At 47.3% G+C, this 25,574-nt stretch overlaps 1 protein-coding gene across 2 annotated transcripts in view; it reads left to right on the forward strand.

The window, feature by feature from the left end:
- Nucleotides 1-2,663: 2,663 nt before the first annotated feature.
- The window catches only part of LOC119174734 (uncharacterized), a 138,990-nt gene continuing 116,079 nt past the window's right edge, over nucleotides 2,664-25,574 (forward strand). For both annotated transcript variants that reach the window (XM_037425767.2, XM_075895185.1), the window contains exon 1: nucleotides 2,664-3,185. In XM_037425767.2, coding sequence (XP_037281664.2) covers nucleotides 2,777-3,185 — 409 coding nt within the window. In that variant the 5' untranslated portion in view covers nucleotides 2,664-2,776. The remainder of the gene's footprint in view (nucleotides 3,186-25,574) is intronic.

A 25,574-nucleotide genomic window follows, 5' to 3' on the forward strand; every position in this document is an offset into this window, starting at 1 on the left:
CGGTCGTGGCACCTATCCGTCGCCTTGCGTTTCTTATCACCTCCGAGAGGAGCGCGCAATGCACGCGCGCTTTGTTTTCCAAGATAACTGCCAGGTAGCGCTCATTTCTCACGTGTGACGTGACTCGATGCGTTCGTTTACCTCCGCTGCACGCTCGAGGCACTTTATCGCAGCGCTTTCGGAATACCATTCACCGATTTTCTTGCGCAGCACATCAAATAAACGTTTTGTTCACTTTCTCCAGACGCAAGGCCATCGTCTTTCGACGACATTTTCAGTGTTCATACAGATACGGTGCCAATGTTTTATTGAGAGTTCGAAATGTGAACAAATATTTTATATGGCTCTTCGACGTGGGCGACAGCATTCACACAGAAGAACATTGTCAATATATAGGACACAGTCGATACCAACACAAGTGCGATTGCCACATTTACTGATGTTCTTCTATATGTCACAAATATGCTTGCTTTCTTTGAAATTATACACGGGTGGACCATGCTCCGCTATGAACGTTCGACGGTTATTCTGTTTATGCATTGAGCTCATTAAAAAAAATCACACGTGATACAAGAGCGCCATCTGGCAGTTTTATTTGGAAAACAAAGCGCGTGACCCAGAGACGGGAGTGCGTGCCCGTCTCAGAGGTGATAAGGTGTAGAACACAAGGCGACGGGTAGGTGCCACCACCGTGTCGTCTTAGCAAAGCGTTGGAAACACTCGCTTCTTCGTGCAAGCGTTACATGATCAGCGCATCGTGATACGCATTACGGTCCTTAGAATTACTTATGTATGCCTTTTCTAGTAAAAGATGAGCATGCAGAATATATACGTGTTGTTATGGTGCCTCAAACATGCGCAATAATTGCTTTTTAATTGACAATCGCACACTTATGAACGCTGATGCTTGAGCAACATTGGTGGGCGCTGCGGATGGGTTTGGCTGTGCGGGGTGTATCGGCTTTTGCTGTTTACAGTCTCCAGTTCGCGGTAACGGTGGACGAACAGACAAATGTACAGAGAGACAGACCAAAGTTTTTGTGTCGAAGATCCCCAAGGAAGACTATCGTCTTTAAAAGTAACGTTAGGGAGTGTGAAGCGCGGAGAGCCCTTTGCGCTTTTTTACGTTTATATATGACGCCCTTTTCAGACACTCAACTCAATATCTCATAGTCTTTTCTTACGCGGTCTCTTCTTTTTACATGACCAAAGAGAAAGGTGTCATGTCACATTCGATACCTAGGAAAGGCTTCGCATTAAGTAACGATTTGTTTCATTGCATGTGTTCATAGAAAAAAAAAGGCTTCCTTTTATTCAAACCGATCAATCTGATGGAGTATGGAATGCCCAAAGAACCAAAACGACAGTCGCAGTTTCTTCCAAAAAAGCTAATAAACCTGGAACCAGGCACACTAGGGTGAACGAATGAATGAACACTCGCTCACTGGTTTCCTTGCCGATCGGTTGTGCCCTCGTGATTTCCGACGTCAGCGTAGCTCTGGCCGACTAGGCTGGCCCTGCGTCATCTCCTGACGACGACCTCCGACGACAGCGTAGCTCTGACCTACTGGACTTGCCCTACGCCATCTCCTGACGCCGACAAGAGCTCTCGCAAGTGGTGCCCCGTCCTCGGACTCCTGTGACCATCTTTCCTATCTCCCATATCCCCTTGATATGTCCTCGCTCGCTGACTTAGCATATCTTTCTCTCTATATACACCTTTAATCCTACCCTTTTAATCCCTCCTCACCCCCATCCCTTGCGAGCAACTGTTGAGGTATCGCACCTTGATGCAGACAGTTACGGGGCTCACTTTTCTCTTCCTTTCTCTCTTAGAACCACTTTGAACGAATGAACTATAGTAAAACGGTAAAGGCAAGTTGTCGAATCAAACTCCGAGGCGGTTCTGGAACTGAAAGTGGTCATTGCCGAAGTGCGACCAAAGTGAGAGCTTTCTTGCGGCCGACCGAGATAGTGCTGAAGGAGCCACGACCAGAAAGAATAATAAATAAAAAGAAAACGAGAGCAAGGAACAGCGAGAGCACTTAGACACCGGTGGAGGGTGGTAGGAGGCTGGCGGCTGCGGGGCGCAAGGAATGAAGCACGCACCGCCCGCCAACGACCGGTAGCTACCGAGGAAGCGCGTCGGGCTAGCGCAGCAGCAGCGGCGACCGCGTTCTCCGCCGTCGCTACTGTCGGTGAGGGAAGCGGCCTCCCAGTGCGGCCGAGAGCCGGCCTCTCCGGCTCCGGCGGCCGCCCGCGCGCCCCGACCGCTCCTCCTCCGGGCGAGCTTCCCCGCCAACCAGCGCGGTTTTGCACGTCAGCCCCCTCGCGCGCGCGCGCCCGCTGCGGCAAGCCTTGCACACCCACACGCGCCTCACGCACGCACAACGCAACAGGCGCTCGCGCAGCCGCCGCTTCCAACGCTGCCCGCACCGCGGCGCGCTCCATTTCTCCTCTCCCTTTTCTCTTACTTCCAGCCGGAGGTGATGGAGAAAGAGGGAGGATGTGAGGTGGGCGCTTACTTTTCTCGCTTGTTTTCCCCGCAAAGAAGGAGAGACGTTAGCGGCGTGGTGGGCAAGAGAGGTCGAGGGTGGCCGCGAAGAGGAGGACGACGCTGGCGGGGAGGCGCGCAGTGTGAGAGGTAAGGGAGGAGGAGGAAGCCGAGGCGGTGCGGCGGCGGTGCGGTCTGGCAGACGGCCGATTCGGGCAGAGCCCGCAAACCTCAGAAGGGCGGCGAGTGCGCGTGCGCGTGCGCTGGGCCAGGCAGCGTTCAATGCATCTGCCGGCAGCCGACCAGGGCAGCAAGCAGCAGCCGCCGCGTGAACAGCACACGACGCACCGCGAGCCGTCCTCGCAGCGGCGTCGCAGCAGGATGGCCGAAATGGTGCTGCCCGGCGAACGGGCCCTCACCCAGGTGCTGGCCGAGCACCCGGGCGAACTGATGCGCACGGGAAGCCCGAACATGGTGTGCTCGGTGCTTCCCAGTCACTGGCGATCCAACAAGACGCTGCCGGTGGCGTTCAAGGTGGTCACCCTCGGGGACGTTTGCGACGGGACCCTGGTCACGCTGCGTGCGGGAAACGATGAGAACTACTGCGCCGAACTGAGGAACGCTTCGGCCGTTGTCAAGAACCAAGTGGCCAAGTTTAACGACCTCAGGTTCGTCGGCAGGAGTGGAAGAGGTGAGTCCTGGTGCTTCGTTGATCTCTTCCCCGGTCGTCCCCCTATGGACGTGCAATGTTCGGCGACAACGTGCGCGAAAAAGCGAACAAGAAGCTTGGTGACGTATAGCCAGGTAGTGTGGTCGGTGATGATGCGATGACAACAAGCGTGGACGTAACATCCCATAGGCCTGGTACAGTTTAACTTTTATGCTGCTGGCAAGTACCTCTTTACCCGGTCATGTGGTCGACCATAGTGTCATTATGTTCGAAAAAAGAGTGGCGGCGTCAAATGCTTCGTCGTTAAATTTCTGTTTACACCGTTCCACTTCTTGTAGTTTAGGATGTCGCAGATGTCATCACTATCAATAAATCCTAAAACGTCGGCTTAGATAGCACACACGCTATTCGACGCCATGCTCTTTGCCGCATTACATGCTTTGCCACAGTGTACGCCGATGCGTTCAATACTTGCATGTACTTTTGCACACGATACTCGCATATAGGAACTCGCATAATGCCCAGTAAACGTTTCCTAGTATAACGTTTAACCCGTTTAACTGATTAGATAGCTTGGGCTAGTATTTTTCTTCTTTTTCGTTCTTTAGACGAGTGTTGCGCGCTCCCAAGGTAAATTTAGGAGACGCAACCGCGCACACAATATCATAGTATTTATCACCGCAGGATACACACTTTCTGCACGAAGATTGCAGCGACATGCATGTGTTTCATTTTACACTTTGATAAACGCATGGTAAGCCGCAGACGTGTGGTTAAAGTCGAAATACTGAAAACGCGTCCTTCTAGATTAATAACTGCAGCGTTAGCTTATATAACTCGTTGTTGTACCACAGCGTGCTCAAATGCCAGCATCACATAATTCTTTTTGACGTGTTTGCTGACAAGCGCGCTCATTGCAAAGCGATTGGGTCCTCCATGGCATCTTTCGTGACGTTCCTCCTGCTCGCGATCAAGCGAGCGAATTGGCGCTGAATTTTTCGCACTCATCTTGTGGGTAAAACTGAGATGAACTTTAGGGTTGCCAAGCGCTGACTCGATGTTTTGGGCATTTTCTGCTGTGTTGGAACTTAAATTCTGTAAATATCGAAAAACTGGTCTCCTAGCTGTTAAAAGGGGTTGCTCCGCGCGCTTTAAATGAAGTATCTAGCGCCGGGACTTAGCCGATCCCATGAAGGAGTATTGATGCGTGCGTGCTTCGGCATTTATCGGTTCGCTAAAACACGCTTCAGTGCGCACCATGATAGCCATCGTATGGTTTTCTTGTTGTCGTTGTTTTTTTTTTTGTTTTTTTTTCTTGTTTTTGACAAATCTGATTCAGTGCCATGTTAAGCTGCAGTGTCGACTTGCACTTTGTAGCTGAAGCTGCTTTTAATTATGGTAGACTTTGTAGAGCTTGAGGATCGGTAAACAAAGAAACTTACTTTCAATGTTTGCTAATTAACCAATACGACTCAAATTCTTTTTTAGTCTGTTTGTTTGTTTTGTTAAAAGGACACTATAAGCGAAACAATGAGTTGTTTTAGATTAATAAACTGCACTCTGAGAACTATATGATTTCATGACGTATGTCATACTGTCATAGGTTCATTATTAGCGAAGAAAATCAAGGTTGAAGTTTAATTTCTAAATTTCGCGCCGTAATCTCCGCGTGCGACGTAAGAAATTCCAGAATGTATTTTTCGTATTTTGGCGACATTGGCTCGATTAAATTTTCTAAGACTTCGTATGCTAAGCCTATGGCACCCACAGATTACAATGTACTTCAATTTTATCGATTAGAAGCTACGTAGGACCCAGTACGCCTTCAATAATTGATGACGTCACAGTGTTCGGCGCGGGAATCTCAAGGTGGCGTCTCCATCCACATTTCGTTTTCGCGCGTTTTCCGGCTTACCAAGTGCCGTGTCGAAGTAATAGTGGTGTTTGCGGGATTGTGAAATTTTACTTTACTATTACGCGAAATAGCGTTTTGCTCTTTAGTGTCCCTTTAATTCAGTGCACGCGCCGTTCAGGGCGGCACGTTTACTAGATGACTTCGCTGTGGCAATGACTCAGATGAAATTGTCATCCCAGCACGTGTATTCTCAGATGGTAATTATGTGTGCACGGTATGCCTCTTCGCGTTCGTCAATGGATTAAGATTACAATGCGTATATTTTTAAGATTGTGATTACAGATTCATATGCATGTATAGTATAACAATGTGTGCCATCAACGGAAGGTATAACACCACGCATGGTGTACATAAAACTTCAGAAAAAAATAAACTCTGCACCTGAGCGAAAAGCAAGTTCGTTAATAGCTTTTCGGCTTTGAAGATATAAATATGTACTGCAGTGTGGATTCATTTAATGAAAATAGGGAGGCGTTGAGTACCACATCGTTATTCGAAATCAATTGAATACTAAGTAAACTTTATTTACACCAAATACTGCCACTTCATAACTGCCGGAAGGTGAGGTCTGCCAGTATAAAGGCTGAGAAGCAATTAGTTGGCTGGGTATTCTTCTTGCGTTGATTGCCACCTGGCTTAAACGTATGCACACATAAATAAAAACAGCGAGTAGAGATTGTACTAGTCGAACTGTGCAGTTTTCGGAGTGGCTTTATAATGTGAAATCCTACAGTATACGTATACAATCTCATGTGTTTATGATCACATGTATCATGCACCGTGTTGTGAAAGGCATATTTCTGCGAACTTTTTCCAAGTTCTTATTGACATTTTCAAACATTGTTGGAAGAAATGCAACGGTACCTATACTTTTGCCGAATCCAAAGTTTCCTGTATACTATACTCGCAAGGAAAATACCGACAGATAGTATACCATCAAAAAGCATGCAGGAGACAGATTCCATAGGCGGGCAATTGTACTTTCTTCATTTGCGGTTACATGATGTATTAAAAAGAAGCAATGCTGTACTGTTGTTGACTACAGCCTTCTTACCCTGTCGTTATGTGATCTACGTAAACGTATATAGACTAAGGCACATAGAACATTTATCTAACAACCGTATATGCAGTATTGTAGACGCAGTTCGTTAGTACTTAGATTTTCAAAGAAAATACTAAGTCAATATAATAATATCACTCAGGAGAATGAACGTGATTGCAATAGATACGATCGTCCATTACACCTCATCAACTCCAGCTGAAGACCATCGTATTTGTGGAGTAAAAAATACTTCCGTTCGGAATACTTCTTTCCAAACTAATCTGTGGCAAACTCGGGAAGCCCCGCCGCGGTGGTCTAGTGGCTAAGGTTCTCGGCTGCTGACCCGCAGGTCGCGGGTTCAAATCCCGGCTGCGGCGGCTGCATTTCCGATGGAGGCGGAAATGTTGTAGGCCCGTGTGCTCAGATTTGGGTGCACGTTAAAAAACCCCAGGTGGTCGAAATTTCCGGAGCCCTCCACTACGGCGTCTCTCATAATCATATGGTGGTTTTGGGACGTTAAACCCCACATATCTATCAAACTCGGGAAATTCTGCTCGTTCGAGATTATACGCTTAGTTAAAGCTTTTGAAATCTTCGAAACGAACACCACATGCCTCAGTCAACATTGATTTCAAGAGTATTCGTCGTTTCCTACTCACATTGATACGATGAACAATGTTACCTCATTCAGTGCTAAAGTGCCTCTCATTAAAAGCTTAATTAAACTTTTGAATTGCTTCGTCGCGCGTGAGGTTCAGGTGCAGACCCATGTACTAAAGGAGTGCTGATATCTTTTGCCTCCCTCAAATATACAACTTGACAACTTGCTAAGAGTTATGACAAACTAGTCTTTCGTTGATATAGGTGTATAGAAGCTGTCATGGCGGACGGATACCGCACATCGGTCAAAGCAAAACGGCTGACGCACTTCAGTCTAAACTACAATCGCGCGCCTCATTGGACTAGCGATAAGCCGTTTTATGCAGGTATAGAAGGTCTACACACATCATCGGCAATCACACTTCATCACACGTGATCGAGCTGTTTGCGGTGTATGCGATGCAAGGTCTTCCAGTAAAGTGTGACGACAAGGTTGCGTCGACAATGATATATACGCGTTTAAAGACCGCGTTTATACGCATATAGGGTGATCGCGTATGCTCTCTGCCGCAGAACATGAGCCGATATAGTCACTGCGAAGTTATAACACTGGGGCTAATGCACATAGTGTTGAAGGGCCCCTGAACCACACGGAGTTCAAGACGACGGAGTGGTTTTCTTTCTAGCTTTCAGTATACCCTTCCGCAGACGATATCTGCTCCTCGCCGCTTATTTGTTCCAAAAGCACGTGGACAGTATGCGGTGGACACTAAGCGGCGAGCCTGTGAGGATTTTGTGCATTTTGGCTATATTTTATTCATTTATTTAATAATACTGTCAACCCTCGCTTGAGGGTCATAACAGGGAGGGAGTACAATATGAGTATAAACAGAACACCTAAAAAAACCACTAAGCAATAAACACAGGAAAACAGAATGGGCAGTACTTCAACCATTACCAAAATAAGCATCAATTTCTCTGTCAAAAGTTTGTACATCGGTACTATTAATAACATGTTGGGGTAAAGAATTCCATTGTTCTATAGCATCCGGGAAAAATGACCACCGAAAGATGTCAGTGCGAGCGCTGAAAGGTTCAATGGGGGCATCATGATTCAATCTAGTGCTACGTTTTCCGGGAAGGCGTATGTACTCGTCTTTAGGTATTTTGAATATCCCTTGGATTATACGAAATAATGTTTTAAGTTTTTGTTTCCGTCTAGAAATTTCCAGTGATTCTAAATATACACTGCTCTCGCCGGTCACGCAGGTAAAAACTCAATAAACGAAGTAAAATCGTTTGATCACTCGCGACATTGATCTCAGTTAAGGCAGAATGGGAGTGCGACTGCACGGCTAAAAAAATAGGGTAGGAGGAAGTTAACCACCGATGTACGTCTCTCATATATGGACCAATAGAGAGCTTGTTTCGTTGTGACGTCACGTGAACAGTGCAGCGGCGTCACGAATGCCGGAGAGACGGGAAACGCCGTGGAGTATAGTATTAACGCTCTCGTTCTTCGTGTGTTAATCGATTGTTGCGGGGGCCCCTCCGTGGCAGTCTAGTGGCTAAGGTATTCGGCTGCTGACCCGGAGGTCGCGGGTTCGAATCCCGGCTGCGGCGGCTGCATCTCCGATGGAGGCGGAAATGTTGTAGGCCCGTGTGCTCAGATTTGGGGGCACGTTACAGAACCCCAGGTGGTCGAAATTTCCGGAGCCCTCCACTACGGCGTCTCTCATAATCAAATGGTGGTTTTGGGACGTTAAACCCCACATATCAATCAATCAATCGATTGTTACGGGGCCCTTTGTAGTTCTTTCACATCTGGAAAAATCACCGTATACAGAATACGTCTTCGTATAAACTATACTGTATACACAGACTGCAGCCGTGTTCCGACGCGTCGTTAGAGCCACCGCTGCATGCATGCGGTGCGCGTGGAACACACTACAGGCGTGCGACCGGCGGAAGCCGTTAAATCTGCCGCAGCCGTCGGTCGACGTGGCTTACCATTAGCGAGCGTTCCTCGACTCCTGCGTTACCCTGCGCGCGCGTTCTCCCTTCGAGCGCAGACTCATCTAACCGAAGGGAAGCCAGTGTGGATTTCGGGAAGCGAGCGTGAGGGCACGGGAAGACAGAACGACGCAGGATCCGAGCACGACAGCGGCGACGGCGCTCTCAACGCGTCGCGTACGTGCGTCAGTGTTTGTGTTCGGCCGCGCTGATCAATAATTGGGGGAGGCCGCGTTAAAACCGCGGTTTAATTAGAACGCGCTAGAGAGGCCTGCAGCGGTATACGGACTCTATAGTATGCGCGCGTATATACTTCACTGCAAAGGCCACAGCTGTACACAAACCCGAACCCTATTTCGCGGGCTCCCCAGCCACGTCATCCGACGGTTCCTTCGCCACCGCGACGGCTGCGGATACTTTGTGTTTGTGCGCGTTTGGGAGAAATGTTGAGAAACCGAGAAAATGCCGCGTCCTGCATGGTCAATCCTTTCGTTACTCGCCATCACCCTCAGCCCTATATACTGGTTCTCTCCTTCTCGTATCGTATACGCTGTAGTTCTTGCGCTGTGCCCAGTTGAAAGACAGCTTGCATGCCGCCATGGAATTGGCTCGATTAGCGAACGTCGCTGCACCGTATACGCGCGCACAACGCCTCAGTCGCAAGGCCAGCTTTCAAATCCTGCGGTGCGTTCGCGAGGGCGGTTCACCGCTTTCGAGGGTGGCGCATTCGTCGTCGGCGCTTGCCCCACAGTTTCTCTGTGAGCATGCAGTGCTTTGCGCTAGAAATACTTTCGTCGTTGCTTGCATAGATGCGGTGTGAATGCGAACAGTGTTTCACTGAATACAGCTGCACTAGTTATTTGATGATGTGGGGCGCGATATATAATATATATGTAAGTACAGCGTTCGGTTTCTCTGTCGCGGTGAAGTTGCGAATGGTATGTCATTATGGTGTGCCGTCCATTCATGATACTCAGTAGAAAATAGATCAGTAGCAAATAGAACAGCCATATAGCGTCGTATTTGAAGTGAATGTTTTCGTTTTTAGCAAAACATGAACGGTTCGTTCACGTTTCAACGTATACCCGTGTAACGCGTTAATTGAAACGCTCATATGTTTCGTCGCCTGTATTTCCTGCTACAGGTATTTACTTGCGTCGTGTACTTGTTATCTTTCACGCACATACACAAACGAATAGTAAATCTTCCCGCAATGCATATAGCAGTGAGCATACATGTTTCCCATAAAAATAGTTTAGAAAAAATGTTCAACGATTTCGAGTACTTCGTACTCAACTATGGGAGAGCACTGAGCCGTCCCGTTATCCTAGCTTAACATAGCGTTCGTTCTCGGCGAGGCGGCATTGTATAGTTGCGCGCGTCCGGAAATGACAGATGTTGTATGCGGCTGGCTAACCACCATCAAGGTGATAGACGAAGAAGTGCGAGTTGGTCGGTTCCTCTTAAAATTGCATTTTATTCCGTTTCTTTTTTTTTTCTCTCATTGTTTTACGAATTTCTTTCAGTCCCTGCATTTTTATTCTTCAGTGGCATTAATTGCACTTTATTCCTGTTCTGTTTCTGCACAGAGGGAAGCGCATTCACGCTCTGGTGCACCATAATGACCTGTTACTTCCGCGCCAACATATGGGCTTGCTTTTCTCGTTTTTCGTCTTGTAAGGTCACGTGCCGACGCGCCCCTTGTTTGGAGACCGCTCAGATTAGTTGAATCATACAATCCCGTTGGTTCTGTTTCTCGTCTTGAGTTTATGCCGAAACAACAACAACAACAACAACGACGACGACGACGACGACGACGTCTTATTGTCAGAACATGGATATCGCGTCTTAGGCATAGTTGCGTAACAAGTGTTGTAAAGTACTTTAAAGACGATATAAAGGGCCGTGTCTTGTTTTGCGGGTTTTGTAGTGCTAACATCGTTATGCTACCCAAGAAACAGCAACATATAAAAATAATGCAGCCCCTGTCGAAGATGGTGGTTTTTAAGTTTCATTTCTCTTTTTACTGAATTATTGGCTAATGATTTGTCGCCTATATTATAATCTATACTCTATAATAGTCAAGATTATTTAAGCTGGACTTACATCGAGCAAATGATATGGCGCGGTTTACTGTGCTCGATGGCAGCAGTAAGCAAACGAGCCGCGTTGACTCGTACTTGTCTAAAGATGAGGACAAAACATAGGCAAACAAGACAACAACACAATGAATTTTATCGTGTTACTGCGCCAGGTGTCTGCGTAGAATCCCGCCATGAGTTATCGAAACAAGAACAATAAACCATGGTCACACAAAACATGGGGGCCGATGAATGAGCGTTTATACGGTACGCGAAAAGCGCCTCCGAGATTGCGGCACTTTCTTTGCATACGGCTCGCCTCGACCACTGAGCGCATGACGTCACTCTCGTGCCGCGCAGAGAAGCCAGCTGCATGAAAGCGCGCAGAGGGGAGGGGGGCGCGCATCACTTAGGGACGAGGCAACACACGATTTAGCAGCGATGGAGTGACTTCGAGATTTCGCATCATTCGTCTCCGCTCCAACAGGGAAAAAAAAAACGAAGGGGGAGAGAGAGCTACGAGCGTTTGTTGGTGCCGAGAAGGCACACGGTAAAGTGGAAGAAGAAAGCCAGAGAAACTGCTTTAAAGAATGAAACAGGAGAGGAAGAAGAACGACACGGATGCCTCGTGTTGCGATGCAAGCGGCGTGAGCCATCTGCCTTGCTGTAGCCATCGCCGGTCTCGAGGAGGGGTGCATACATTTGCGTCGCGACTCCGACGCCCTCTGGCGTGTGTGTAAGGGCGGGGGGGGGGGGGAGGAGGGTTGCTGGGCTTTACAGCATGTGGCGTTATTGTGTGGCTGCGTATATTCTATATACACGGCCAGGCATATAGGTACCGCAGTTGCGCGCTTTTTCTATCAGCAGACCGGCGGGAGACGGTGCGGGAGAAAGGATGCGCTGATTTATTATTCTTATAACTTCGTGTGTGGATCTCTGTTAGCCTTGTTGATGGCGTGAGGACGAGGGGAGAACAGTAATTGCCTGTATCTCAAGCCCGACCAGCGCGCGCCGTGTAGTTGTGTGTAAGAACGCTGTCTTTTTTTTCCTCGGCGTACGTCGTGTCACACGAGCCAGGGTCAGGTCGCGGTTACACGACTTCGTTTTGCTGCTATATGCCTTAACGTGTCTTCGGTGCGCTGAAGGAGTGGAACGGCGTGGCCTGTTTGACAGTAAATGTTTACGGAGAACGTAATCCACACACACACACACACACACACACACACACACACACACACACACACACACACACACACACACACACACACACACACACACACACACACACACACACACACACACACACACACACACACACACACACACACACACCTACACACACACACACACACAAAAAAAAAACGCTGATCACTTCTTACATTTGTACCCGTAGGCCGTAGAATAGAGAAAGGAAAACCTCGTCCTTGTCAATGTGGTTGGCTCGAAGCCGTCATTACTATGTGGAGAACCAACGATCTCAGGCAAGGAGCACTCATGTAGAACTATTTGTTATGTTTTAGCGAGAGTCATTTCACTCTAAAGACTCACATCAGTGCAATCAACATGAGCGAAATCATTATTCATGCTTGTATACGTTGAAGCTGAACGGCGAGACCGTTGCATGCCCGTGATATCACAACTTGAATATGAACAACACTGATCTTAGAGGCTGTCTTACAGTGAAAGCGAGAAGGGTATCGAAAGAGAGCAACTCGATGCCAACACTCGAATTCTTTTTCAAGCAGGAACAAAGGTATATATACCTTGGCAATACCATCTCAATATAACTGAATGAAAGAAGCAGGAAAGCGCATGCGTAATATGTCAGCCTCGTCGAAATCTAACGCCCGCTCTCGCTCGTTGCTTCATTGCCCCCCCCCCCCCCCGCCCTCTTTTTTTTAAATTTTACTTTCTTGCACTAATCTAATGGCACCATCGTGGTGAACCTATCGCGCATATAGGAATCTATAGGCCATTCAGACTGTAGACTATACCCCGCGCGTAAAACGCATCCCCTCAAAGGCAAATCAGCCGGTGATGCAATAACACATTTGTCAAGGAGTCCTTGACAATGCCACACTGGGAGATCGGTGCCAAGAAGAAGGAGAAAAAACCGGCACGGGCGAACAAATGTATATATGAAACCACGATAAGCCGGAGATTGGGAGAATCGAGACGAAAGAAAAAGAAATAAAACCTATAAACTATAGGAGTGCAAAGCGAACAATGATCAGCCAACTAAGAGAAAATGGGCGTGTGCCGCAATGGCCTTCGTGTGAAGTGGTACTAAATACGTGAAAGAAATAAAAAAAAGGCCAACGCGAACTAAATGTGGAGAGTGCGTGGTTCCGTTTCTATATAGATTCAAGCTCTAGCTTCAGGATCGAGCCAGCCAGCAGGCGAGAAAAGAGGGGGGGGGGTTGAGAAACAATTACAGAGTCAATGTGTCTCGCCCTGGCAGAGCCGGTGAGAAATACTTAATGCGAATTGATTGCCGCCTTTGCCGCTGCCGTTTCACACTCAGCAGCGGGAGCATATAACGGCGCGAAGTGTGAAAGGCCACATCGGTTTTCTTGCACGTGGATGCCTCTAACTTTTTTTTTTGTACATGAAAACATATCGCGTGCTTCTTTTCCCAAGATGGAAGCGAATAGATAGATACTCCACGAACAGTGGGTGCAATTGACGAATGCATAGGCCAAATTGGCGTCATCGCGTGATTCCTGCCCACGAAGTATAGGCAGACCGGTTTGAGTGCTTGACGCCAGATATTTGGGGACTGTTCACATTCTCTATACGGACGATAGCCTATACAGCATAGGTTTGTGTTTTCGCTTGCGTTTGTGTGTGCGCATTTGTGTTTCCGTGTAATTTCCCCTGCCTTGATGTGCGTTTTGCCGAGATGCAGTTGAATCGTGTGCATCAGTTCTTTCGAAAAGATGTCACAAGTGCCGTTACACCGATGAAATTTTCGTTTTTAGTTCTATATTTGTAAAATTTAAAAAGAAGCAGTTTTTTTTACTTTCGCGTTTTGGGAGAGAAGTCATGGCCCCTTGGCAAGTACGATCGCTTGACTTATTCGCACGTCGCCTTATGCATGGGGCATGCAGATCGCTTTAATATTTGATGTAAGATGTTCGTAACATTCGGCTTGTTCCATGGTATAATGATCTTCGACAAAAGTCGTAGTGCAAGTATACTGTTAGGTTTCCGTGGAGTTTTTGGGTCTCTCGGTGGGCCTTCTGTTGAGATGCTATTGGGTGTCACGTATTATTTGCGCAGGGGATGCCGTCGTAAGTGACTCTTTACTCATAAAAGTTCTCTTTTCCTAATTTTAGGAACACAATTCTCAATTTAATGCTTCGGATTTAACGACTCAGACCTGAAAAATAGTCCATTATGAATGGCATGATGGAGAAGCTGCAGTGTCTACGGATCAATTTAAACCACGGGGGTTTTGGATATGTTCAGTGCAACTTTGTGCTATTAAATGATGGATCGCAATCGTTTCTTTTTTCGTCCCCCATAAGAATACTACAAGATATTTTAAACATTAGGACCTCCATTAAAATATCGGAATTATAGGACTGCGAGTCGAACTAGCATCCTTAGTTTCTTATGGCATTCTGGTGCGCTAAACAGAGCTGTATAGGTGGGCCAAGGTTTACTTCGGCGTGGTGTTGTATGAGCCGGGTGGGCGTTAGCCGAAAATAACGCAAAACTCAAAGTGTTGGACGACCGAGGTTAGAGGCGTGGTATATAGTCATGGGAGTTTAGTTACCGACCCTCTGTTGATATACGAAAGTAGAAAGAACAGAATCAAATTTCGAAGGAAGCGTGGTCAGAAATCAAATGTACATTGATCTGCATTGCAATTAAGCAACACAAAGAGCAGAAAGTGGCAGTGTGTGTAATAAACACAGACATAAATAAATGTAAGGTTATTACCAGAGAGAAGTGCGCGTGTGTTAAGTGTCGAGAGAAGCTTGAAGTCACACATCAATAGGAAACTGAAAATTGAAACCTTTGCTATAGCATCGTTATTGTATTAAGTAGTTTATCAATGCAATGGCAGAAAAAACAGGGCAGCAACCAAGTTTTCATATAGAGAATCACTATAAAAGTGCTTTTTGAATTCTGCAGATATTATCGTATAACACTCGATAAACACCCTGCTGCTCAGGTTTAGAGGGGATTGTCGGTAAAAGATCTCGCAAGAAACCGAGCAAACGAAAGGGACCTCTTGCACAAAAGCCCTAAAACGTGCTCGATACGAAACTTTTATAGATGGAGCACGTGTTAACAGCCGAGCACTCTCTCCTTCACTCCAAACTTCTCGGCACATGTAACCTCCTTTCGCCGACTGCATCTCAACCGAGGATATAAATCGTATAGATTAAAATGAAATACTTAAAGTAAGGGACAATTAGGTTGAGGCCTTCGGAGGAAACATGGTCTAGTCGACCCGCGCATTTCGGTTATTCACTTCCATTTATACAGGGCCCTTTTTTTTTTCGTCTATCTGCACACCACAGGCAGCCAGCACTCTTTTTTTTTTTTCCTAGCACGATCTCTTCGGATCGCGGCGCTCTTGTCATTTCGTAGCACTTAACGCACTTTGCGAGTGAAAAAAACCGCGCCCGTGTGTTTTTCGGTGGGTGACGAACAAAGCGGACGTTGTCTTCGACGGGCGCTCATCCCTGCGCCGAAACCTTGCGGGAGGAATTAGGCGCAAATCCAGCACTTGGAAATCCCCCTGACAAGATTACGCCGCCGCTTTTAAGAGAGAACCGAAATAAAAGCGGGACGAGGCTTTTTTTTTTTTTTTTGCGCTGGCGAGCCCTGCTATAGCGCGAGCTCCATCTCCTGTGGAGTGCCGCAGGATCGCGGTGCGCCCATATATACATTATATATTGTACCTGCCGAGACACTGCGCTGTTCTCGCGAATTCGGATCTACGAGATAAACGAGAATTGTCGAGAATAGTGCAAGGAATGGAGGTCTATGAGGGATAAAGCGGCGCTTACTCTAACTGCGAATGCACTGAGGCATATATGCCTTCGATCAGCATTGGTAATACAGCTTGCACTATTCGTCGCCGATGTAACGCACATTATATGTGTACGCGCTGTATACACATTTGCATGAGCTTTGCGCGTATATACATGCGTGCTTGTCAGGAAGGGGGGGGGGGGGGTGTAGTGTTCAATACCTCCCGTATTTTTTTTTTTCATTTTATACGTGTTTGCGCTTTCACACAGACAAACACCCGCATGAACGTGCATAACAGGTCCCCCTTCCCCACCGGAAAAAAATTTTCTCACTATACGCCCTGATGGTTGCGTGTCTGTCAATGTATAGGTGAGCTGCCCCGCCGCGGTGGTCTAGTGGCTAAGGTACTCGGCTGCTGACCCGCAGGTCGCGGGTTCGATTCCCGGCTGCGGCGGCTGCGTTTCCGATGGAGGCGGAAATGTTGTAGGCCCGTGTACTCAGATTCGGGTGCACGTTAAAGAACCCCAGGTGGTCAAAATTTCCGGAGCCCTCCACTACGGCGTCTCTCATAATCAAATGGTGGTTTTGGGACGTTAAACCCCACAAATCAATCAATCAATGTATAGGTGAGCAGAATATCAATGGCTGTTCATTGCTCTTCACACCATCGTCTCGCCACTCTGTATTCATCATGATTCTGGGCACCCTAAAAACATCTCTTGTTATTTTGTCCCAGTGGTCATTCAATCTTATCTAAATTAACTATACTCTAAATGTTGTTATTGTCACAAATTGCGCGAACGTAAAGGTATACATTTACGTACGTACATAAACATTTACGTATCGGGAGCTAAAGCTTCATTAAACATGCGTTCCAGCAACGCGTTAAATGGATGCGATTCGGTATATTCCGCTGACGCATGCAGTAACAGGAAATCTATAAGTCCGCAATAACGCTCGGCTTTTCGCGTTCAGCGTTCTTGACCTTTCTAACATTCTCAAGTTTGTCGACGAAGAAATTAACATTGATAATTGCACACTCAAAAAATGACATCTAGAATTTAAAAAGAGCAAAGAAAATGTTCCAGAAGCTTGTCTTGCAATGCTCCTTCAGCCATTGAGCAACCATATATTTTCCTGACTATGACAACATTGATTGCGAGGTTTGCCATTGTCTGGAGTTGTTTACCGCATGCATGCGACGCAAACTTCTCGAAGTTTCCAGGCCCGATTTTGCTGCTGGCGTCACGCAATTTCGTAAGTTTTCAGACTTCCTTCAGTTTCATTTCTCTATTCATATGCACATACCGGTCTCGTTTCCGTATGTTGTCACGTCGCGCAACACTTCGGCGACCAGCATGGCTTCACGCAATCCAAGCTTCCAGAACATTCCAGGCAAGTAAAGGGGTACGTTACGAGAGTAAAAAAAGAAAAAAAAACACCTTTAAATGAGATACTAAAAAGCAATTTTTGAACGAAACAAAATATTGTTAGTGACGCAACGGCAAGGAAACGGCTTGACCGCCCGCAAAGTTGCCTATATGTGCGATGAAAGTATACATGCATGAAGCCAGAGCCTGTACAAACGTCTTGCGTCATATGCACACGGTGGTGGCTGCCATAAAACGAAGCTCAATACAGAACAGCTTTTATGAATGCTACAGCTAAGGCAGATAAATGCGCACTCTGTGATAAGTAGTGGATATCGAATATATTCCACCATGTTTAGGGTCCCATGCCATTGCGGAGTGAACACCGAATTGCCCGGAGTATCTATAGGATCTCAAGTGCTTGCGGAGTGAACACTGAATATTCCGGAGTATTTGATCCCGTGTGTTTGCAGAGTGAGCGCTGCAAATTCCGGACCATAGAATCCCACGTACTTTCGGACAACCCAATGTGTACAGAGCTTTACACTGTATATTCGCCGCAGTGGTCTAGTGGTTGTGCTGCATATAGCTGCTGACTCGAACATCACTATAGATCGAATCCCGACAGCGGCTGCCTCATATTGTCGGAGGCAAAACGCAAGACGCCAAGATTTAGGTGCATGTTAGAAACCTCCACGAAGTCGAAATTTCCGGAACAATCCACTATGGCTTCTCTAATAATCTCAAATTCATATCGTCGTTCTGGGAAATAAAACTCGAGTAATTATTAATTATCATTACAGCTACCATAAAAAGAACAGATCGTGTACTGTGTTCTGTGTGGCAACATATTTTGTGTGTGTGTGTGTGTGTGTGTGTGTGTGTGTGTGGGTGTGTGTGTGTGTGTGTGTGTGTGTGTGTGTGTGTCGCTTTAAGAATGCACTATCCACGTGTACTGCCGTGGGTTCGACGCAATAACCCCTTCAAGAAGTCATGTTCGGGCCTCTCATGCATAGAAATTTTATAGCGTGACCCTATTGGTCGCTTCTCTCTCACATACACGCACAATGCCCCGCGATAGAAGCAAGAGACACACATATATATAGGACAAGAGGCTATCCTTTCGTTTGGGGCTTGTCCCTCTTGTGAGTGCATTTTTCGTGCTACCATCATACACATGCACGTTCGAACGACCGACTAGCCCATATTTGTTTTTACTGCCACACTTCTCTCAGTCAGATTCAGTTTGTTTTATTTGTGTATTATTCATAGTTTAGTGAATTTGTTTTAACTGCCACACTTCTCTCAGTCTGATGTTGGTTTGTTTTGTTTGTGTATTACTTATTTAGTGGATTTGTTTGTGCAGCACGTATGCGTGCATATCGGCAGCTGAACATTTCAGCTATGCATTCGGCCAACCGCGGCTATAGCGTAGCCAGCTTTTCCACACGCGTGTGCAACTGTCACCCAACAAGACTGCCAATGCAGAATACCGCACCGTGTTAAGATGCGTACGCGGCTTGCAAACGAGTGTGTAGCTAGAAGCTTGAGAAAATGAAGCGACCCGCGCTCCACGGAGTGGTGGTGAGGCTGGACGGGAAAACAAAGCGCGCACCGCTGTAGCTGTTCGGTGGGTTTTGCCCGCCTTTTTACTTCTTCTTCGTGTTTCGAGAAACAAAAACCTCGTTTGTTCTCGAAACTTCGTTTCCTGGTCGCGCGCGGGCGCTTTCGCGAGCTTGCCTCTGCGACGCCGCGCCGACACGTCACTTTGCGTTGAAGACGTGGCGCATTTTGTATGCGTGTACTTCGTGCACGTCACTATCGCTATCTCTCTCTCTTCGTTCTTCTGCCGTTATCCTCTTTCCCGCGATTGCTGCCGGTTTTGTACTTTTGAACGTCCTTACAGTTTTTTTTTGGTCGGTTTCACGCAATCTGTGTGTCTATACCCGAACGAGCTATACCCGTATAAGCTCCGCAATAGCTCAGGCCTCTCCTCCTCTCCCGCGCTCTGCAAACCACGGCTTGCTTTGCTTGCTCCCGAAGTTCCGCGTTGCCATAGCTACTGCTTCTATTGTTGCTGCGCTGTCGTTGTTGCTGTTGCTATACTGCTGCTGCTATCTACTACTGCAGGGTGTTTTCGCTCTCTCTTTCAAGCTTTGACTGGCTTTGGCTTCGGCTCGCAAGTTGACGTAAACAAAGCCCAACGGGCAACTCAATTTCCGAATGGACGCGTGCTCGCGCGCGCAGGAAGACCCTGCTTTTTTTTTGTTGTTGTTGATTGCGTCTGTGTGCTCGTGTTGTACGCTCTTTGACGCGTTCAGTACGTCTATTGGTTCGGCCGTAGTTGCGAATTTCTCGTTTTTCGGCGTCGAGTAGGTCGACGAAGTGTGCCTGTGACGTTGCGTTGTTCGTGGTCGGTAGTGAATTTGCGTGAATGTCACTGACAATGACAAAGAAAGAAGAAGAAAAAAACAGCATAAGTATTTTACGGAAAGAGTTGTGTTATGTCGGAAACTATAACGAATAGCGGAGAGGAAATCGTGAACGAACGACTGGTTGTGTAACTGTGTTGTTATCGACAGCGTCGACTAACTACGGCGAACAACGGGTGCAAAAGTTGCAGTTTTGCCCCGCGATTGGCATGACATGTGCCGGCTTGACATGTGTCAGCCCGACGCAACACACAGAAACTCAGGTATACTGAAGTGACTTGTCGTGCCGACAAGTGGACCTCTATATATGGTGTTTGGATGGAAACAGAGAACAGAACAACGTCACAAAGGGTCAGATACGAGTCGGCCGCACAATTGTTCGACCTGTAACAATCTGTCACATGAAGCTAAACTCTCAACGCTTTCTATAGGAAATAGCTTTCAGTCTCTTTTACTGGAATATGATGATTCCGTATCCTGTTCTTTTTCAGTCGCCAAGGTAACACATTGTTTCCTTTTGCTATTGCAGATATATGTCCGGTACTAGTGCACTCCGACAAGCGGTCATGTAATGTAGCGCTTGATGCAGTTTCATATATAGGCGAACTTTCGGTGTTTTATGAACGCAAGTGCATCGCGTGCACATGTGAAGCGAATAAAGTTTTCTTTATCATATTCTGGTAATGGGACGCAAACTCCCAACAGTTATCTTATGAATAAGGTTTTCCGAGCTATACAATTTAGCAATTTGTGATCGTGGGAGAAGGTTCTTTATAGATGCAAGGCCTTAAAGTGGGAGGTTCACAAAGAAAGGGAGGAAGAAAAAAAACAGAAAATAAATAATAAATTAATTTAGAGAGAGAGAGAAAGAAAGCAAGTTGAATAGCGTAGCACATGAACATTTTGTGACGAGATATTGCGGGTAGTTGCGTGAATCTTACATAAGCAATCCCAATTTTGCGCGTGTTTATGCAAATTCCCGAAGACTATGATATAGCGCTTACGTGCAGATCTTGATCCAGATTTGGTCGAAACATCCAAACTGTCGCATCAATATGACACATTCTTTATAAGATTCGTGTTTACACTGGCGCACGTTTTTATAGGGGGGCGGGGGTGTTAATTATATTTTCCGACCCTTTCATCAACGAAAGGCATGCCACTCCGACGCGAGTCTGCCGCGCCCAAGCGACGCCGTTGCAAATACATTGTGATGGCTGGGCTCCGGGAGTGGTTTAATTAAATTATTCAGTATACGGTGGGCGCAGTTGCTCTGCATGCGCGCGGACGCGTCCAGAGATTGCGTACGCGGGCCTGCCCGCATTGAACGGTGACATCTATTTTGTGTCATACCAGGAGCAAGCGTTGAACAATTTTTCAAAACCGCCGCAGTAGGGCCGAAATGGGGCGAATATTATTTGTTTTCAGCGACGCGCCAATCGTGCTGGAGAACGTCAGAAGATGCGCGACAATCACAGATTAGATAAGGTATGCCTAAATCAATTACTTTGGGATATTTGTTGAACTTGAGGTATACCGATTAAATGCCATAATGACGGATTTGTTAAAATGTGTTTAAATCAATCACTTCGGGAGTTTTTTTTTTTTTTAACAAGAAGAATTCATCGAACGATATTGCCCATCCCGGTTGTCTATTGGTTACGGTGCATCGACTGCTAACCCAGAGGTCGCGTGATCGAATCCCGGCGCGATGGCGGTGAAATGGTGAAGGCCCGTGTACTTCGATTCAGGTGCGCGTCAAAAAGTCGCAGGTTGTCGAAATTTCCGGTGCCCTCCACTACATCCCTCGTAACCACGTATAGGGATTTTGGGACGGGAAACCTTAACAATTATTAATATAATTACCGAGATAATACTGCAAGCTAGCAGGTATCATTCCAACAAATGCCGGCAACGTGTGCTCGTCCCGTAAAGCTTTCATCGCGGAAGGTAGAGCAAAAAAAAAGAAAGCACCTGACACCCAAATGTGGTCGTCCAACAGCAATTCTAGGAGATAAATGCACGGTTTCCTTCACGGTGCATTGAAGGGTGACACGACACAGGTTGCTCGTAGGCAATTACCATTATTATTATTGTTATTATTATTTGAAATGCGTACACAAATGCACAATAAACACATAGGAATAGAAGAGAGAGAGAAAGAAGGCTGGCAACTGTCAACTAGAGAGCGAGAACGCTTGCTATACTTTTTCGGGAGGGGGGAGCGGAGTGAAAAGGAAGATAGGAAGAGTGTACGAGGGAAAAAAGGAGATTAAATTGAGCGCACAAAAATTAACGAAAAACACAGAGTGCAGTCACTTGATGAGACGGTGTCTTGCACGGGGTGTCTCTGGAGTCAATGTTTCAATCTTTGGTGACTTGTGTAATACAGCATTTAAAAAAAACGCTAAAATTTTCGGAGGCGTACACCTTGGTCTTGGACTGAATGAGGTGTATAAACTAAGCATCCTTATAAGCTCAGTAATGAGTTAGCAATATGTTGGCGGCTGCAAGAAGTACTACTTGTGCGGCTGTATAATTAAGAGTATGAAAAGACTCCTGTTCGTGGGCGACTTCCGATACCAAAGCGGGAAGAAGAAAATGAAAGAAAGTGAAGAAAAAAATGCGAGAGTTGCCCCCTCCTTTCCCCCCCCCCCCCCCTTTTTTTTTCTACTCGGGCTTGCTGTCGTCCTGCGATCGAGGCGCCATGCGATCTGAAACGAGTTCCTCTTCCAGAAGCGGGCGCTCGGGATATGCCCCCAGAAAACGAGCTGCAGTCGCGTACGTTCTTTGAATTTTCCTTCTATTCCTTACGCGTGGCTTCTTGCAACATTTGGCTCGAACCGGGACTCCTTGCTGGGGTGCCGCCGCAGCAGCGCTTGTAACAAGAGTGGCAAGGCAGCAGCAGCAAGCAAGCAAGGTCTTCGGCTGAAGAGAGACGTCAGGCTCTTCCGCTGGCTCCGCACCGGTCCGCAGTTCCGCGTGCTGCTTCTTCCGGCGCAGGAAGACGAAGAAGAGGCAGAAGAGGAAAGGGACAAAGACGAGAAGCGAGCCAAAGAGCGCGATGCTCGAGCGCGCCGTCAGCCACTACCGCGGTGGGCCGCCCTGTCGCAATGTGGTAGCCCCAAACCATTAAGAGTAGTACGACCCGCAGGAGTCCTTCGCTCTCCCTTCTCTTCCTTAACTCCCTGTGCGCAACCCCTTAACCCTCTCCATCACCCTCAGATCCCTCGCACCGAGGGTTCTTTCCTCCGCTCCTTATCACTGTCTCCGTCCCTCTACTTTCCTAGCTTCATATCCACCCACTTCTTTCCTTCATTCTTTATACCGTCATTTTGATCCTTCTCTTTCTCTCCACACTGAATTCTCCTTTCACCCCAATCCGAGCTCTTTCCTTTCCTTGGCAGAGTCACCGGCGGGCTCCTTTCGCTTCCGAGTGGCCTTTCCCCAAAACGCTTTCCCCATCTACCTTTCCTCCGAGCATCACACTCGTTCCATCGCAACTGCTAGCTTGTACTTTCCCTTTTCTCGCTTTTTTTTCCTTTCTTCGCTTCTCTCTGGCGGCAGCGGCGGCACTAGTGCTTTCCGGCGGCAGTGAGACAGGCCGGCGGCGCGGCCTCGATGGGTTTCGGACCGCGGTCGAAGCACCAGCAGCAGCACAACGAGCGCGTGCGAGCACCCCGGCCAAGGAGCGAGGGTTCCGGTGGCAGCGCCGGTTCATTAAAGGCAGTACCGCGCCGTGCTCCTGCTGCCTCCACCGGTGCCGTGGCTGTCTCCTTTCCCTGCAGCTCTCCATATAGCTCCTTTTTATCCTACATTTCCTTCCTTTTTTCCCCGTTTTGGGACTTTTCTTTTCTGCGTGTACTTTGATTATTACGTCTCCCCATCGGTTTCCTTTCAGTTGCCTTTCCTTCCTTCGCTTTCGGATGCGTGCCTCCCATATCTGAGATGCTTCCTCGTTGAAGAAGATGAAGAAAAGGAAGGGTGGTGGGGGGTGGAGCGAGAGCACACTCTCCTCCTGCTCCCTTCTCAACCTGATCTTTGCGTGCCCACAGCAGCCCGTCCTACGAGTGTCGCATGCTCTCCTGCCCTTACGGTCGCCCTGGCCTCTTGTGCTTCACTTCCCTTCGCTTCAATTTATCTGGAGCGGTTTTGATTTCTTCGCTGCCCGCCATTTTTTAAAGCGTTATGCGTGTTTTGGATGACGTTATTATGCTGTCAGTCGCTTGACACTCGCGCACTCGCGCGGCGCTTCTTTCAATTAGCGTCGCTCCCTATCTCATCCTTACTGAAACCGTGGTGAACTTGTGGTTTATAAGAGAGCGGTGATAAGTAAAACAAAACTATAGCGTTCCGTGATATCGAAGGGCATCTCGGTTATGTTGCATAAAACGTTTGCTGCTTGCGATTAAAAGTGGTATAGCTGTCCGGTAAAACGACCGCCGGGTCGGCATATTCTCGTGCTGCTGCGCTCCGTTGCGGACGGTGTCCTGATGCTCGTAACGAAGCCGAGGAGTCGAAAACGCTCCAAGGTGGCACGTCGCGATGCATGCAGAAAGGAAAACCGCTTGAGTGTTCGGTCGGTCAAATGCAACCTGGAGCCCACTATACCAGCAGTCGTTTGTGATAAGTGTTTGCCCGTTTGGTTTAATTTATTTCCTCTTTTCTTCGTCTTGATTTCAGATAAATCAGACCTTTATTTATAAATGGAACTCTGATTGATTGATTGATTTGTGGGGTTTAACGTCCCAAAACCACCATTTGATTATGAGAGACGCCGTAGTGGAGGGCTCCGGAAATTTTGACCACCTGGGGTTCTTTAACGTGCACCCAAATCTGAGTACACGGGCCTACAACATTTCCGCCTCCATCGGAAATGTAGCCGGGAATCGAACCCGCGACCTGCGGGTCAGCAGCCGAGTACCTTAGCCACTAGACCACCGCGGCGGGGCATAGGTGGAACTCTTACCTGATCATAAATAAGAGTGAGTTTCTTGAAGAAGTGCCCTGTAATGCAACCTAAATAGTTATATTGATTACACGTAACATAAAAACAAGCGTCTCTTTTGTGGGTGGGGGAGGGGGTCGCACTACCAGCAGTCGTCTCTAAGTGTTTACCCGTTTTGTTTAATTTATTTTCTCTTTTCTTCTTCTTAATTCCAAATAAATCAGGTCTTGATTTATTGGTGGAACTCTTACCTGAACATAAATAAGTGTGAGTTTCTCGAAGTGCCCTGCAATGTCACTTAAAAAGTTATATTGATTACAAGTAACATAAAAGCAAGCGTATTCTTTGTGGGTGGCGGAGGTGGTGGAATATCATTTTTCACACGCTAACGCTCGTCCTGTTTAAACCGAAGGCATCTTGATTGAATTCAGTATTGTCAGCTTTTTAAGATATGCGTGGATGCCTGTGGCTGTCGCGCGAGAAACGCCTGCAGTTAAACGCAAGTCGTTCACTCATTACGCGTACGCGAACGGCAGCCATGACGCGGGCGACTTGAAAATTGGGCGTGCATTAGCGTTCGTGTCGCATCCCTTATCAATGAGAAAAGCCTATACGTGCCTCATCAAACACGATATGTCACGGTCGGCACGACTGGTGCAAATATTCATGTGACGACGTCACCCTATCATGCTGGGATTTCTTCGCAGAACATGAAAATTTATGCTGTCGCATGATGACGTCACCACTTGACGTAGTCGCTTGATCATAGAGATCCCGGAGGCAACGCAATATACCGCTAGGCGCATAAGCCGTCCGGTGACGGGGATCTCTTTAGAATCGACTAAGTAAAAAAAAGAAACGAAAGATGGCTTGATTGATATGTGTGGTTTAACGTCCCGAAACCACCATATGATTCTGAGAGACGCCGTAGTGGTGGGCTCCGGAAATTTCCACCACCTGGGGTTCTTTAACTTGCACTCAAATCGGAACGCCTCTGAAATGCGGTGGAGTTCTACA

The sequence above is a fragment of the Rhipicephalus microplus genome, chromosome 5 (assembly GCF_043290135.1).
Source record: "Rhipicephalus microplus isolate Deutch F79 chromosome 5, USDA_Rmic, whole genome shotgun sequence".
Taxonomy (NCBI): domain Eukaryota; kingdom Metazoa; phylum Arthropoda; class Arachnida; order Ixodida; family Ixodidae; genus Rhipicephalus; species Rhipicephalus microplus.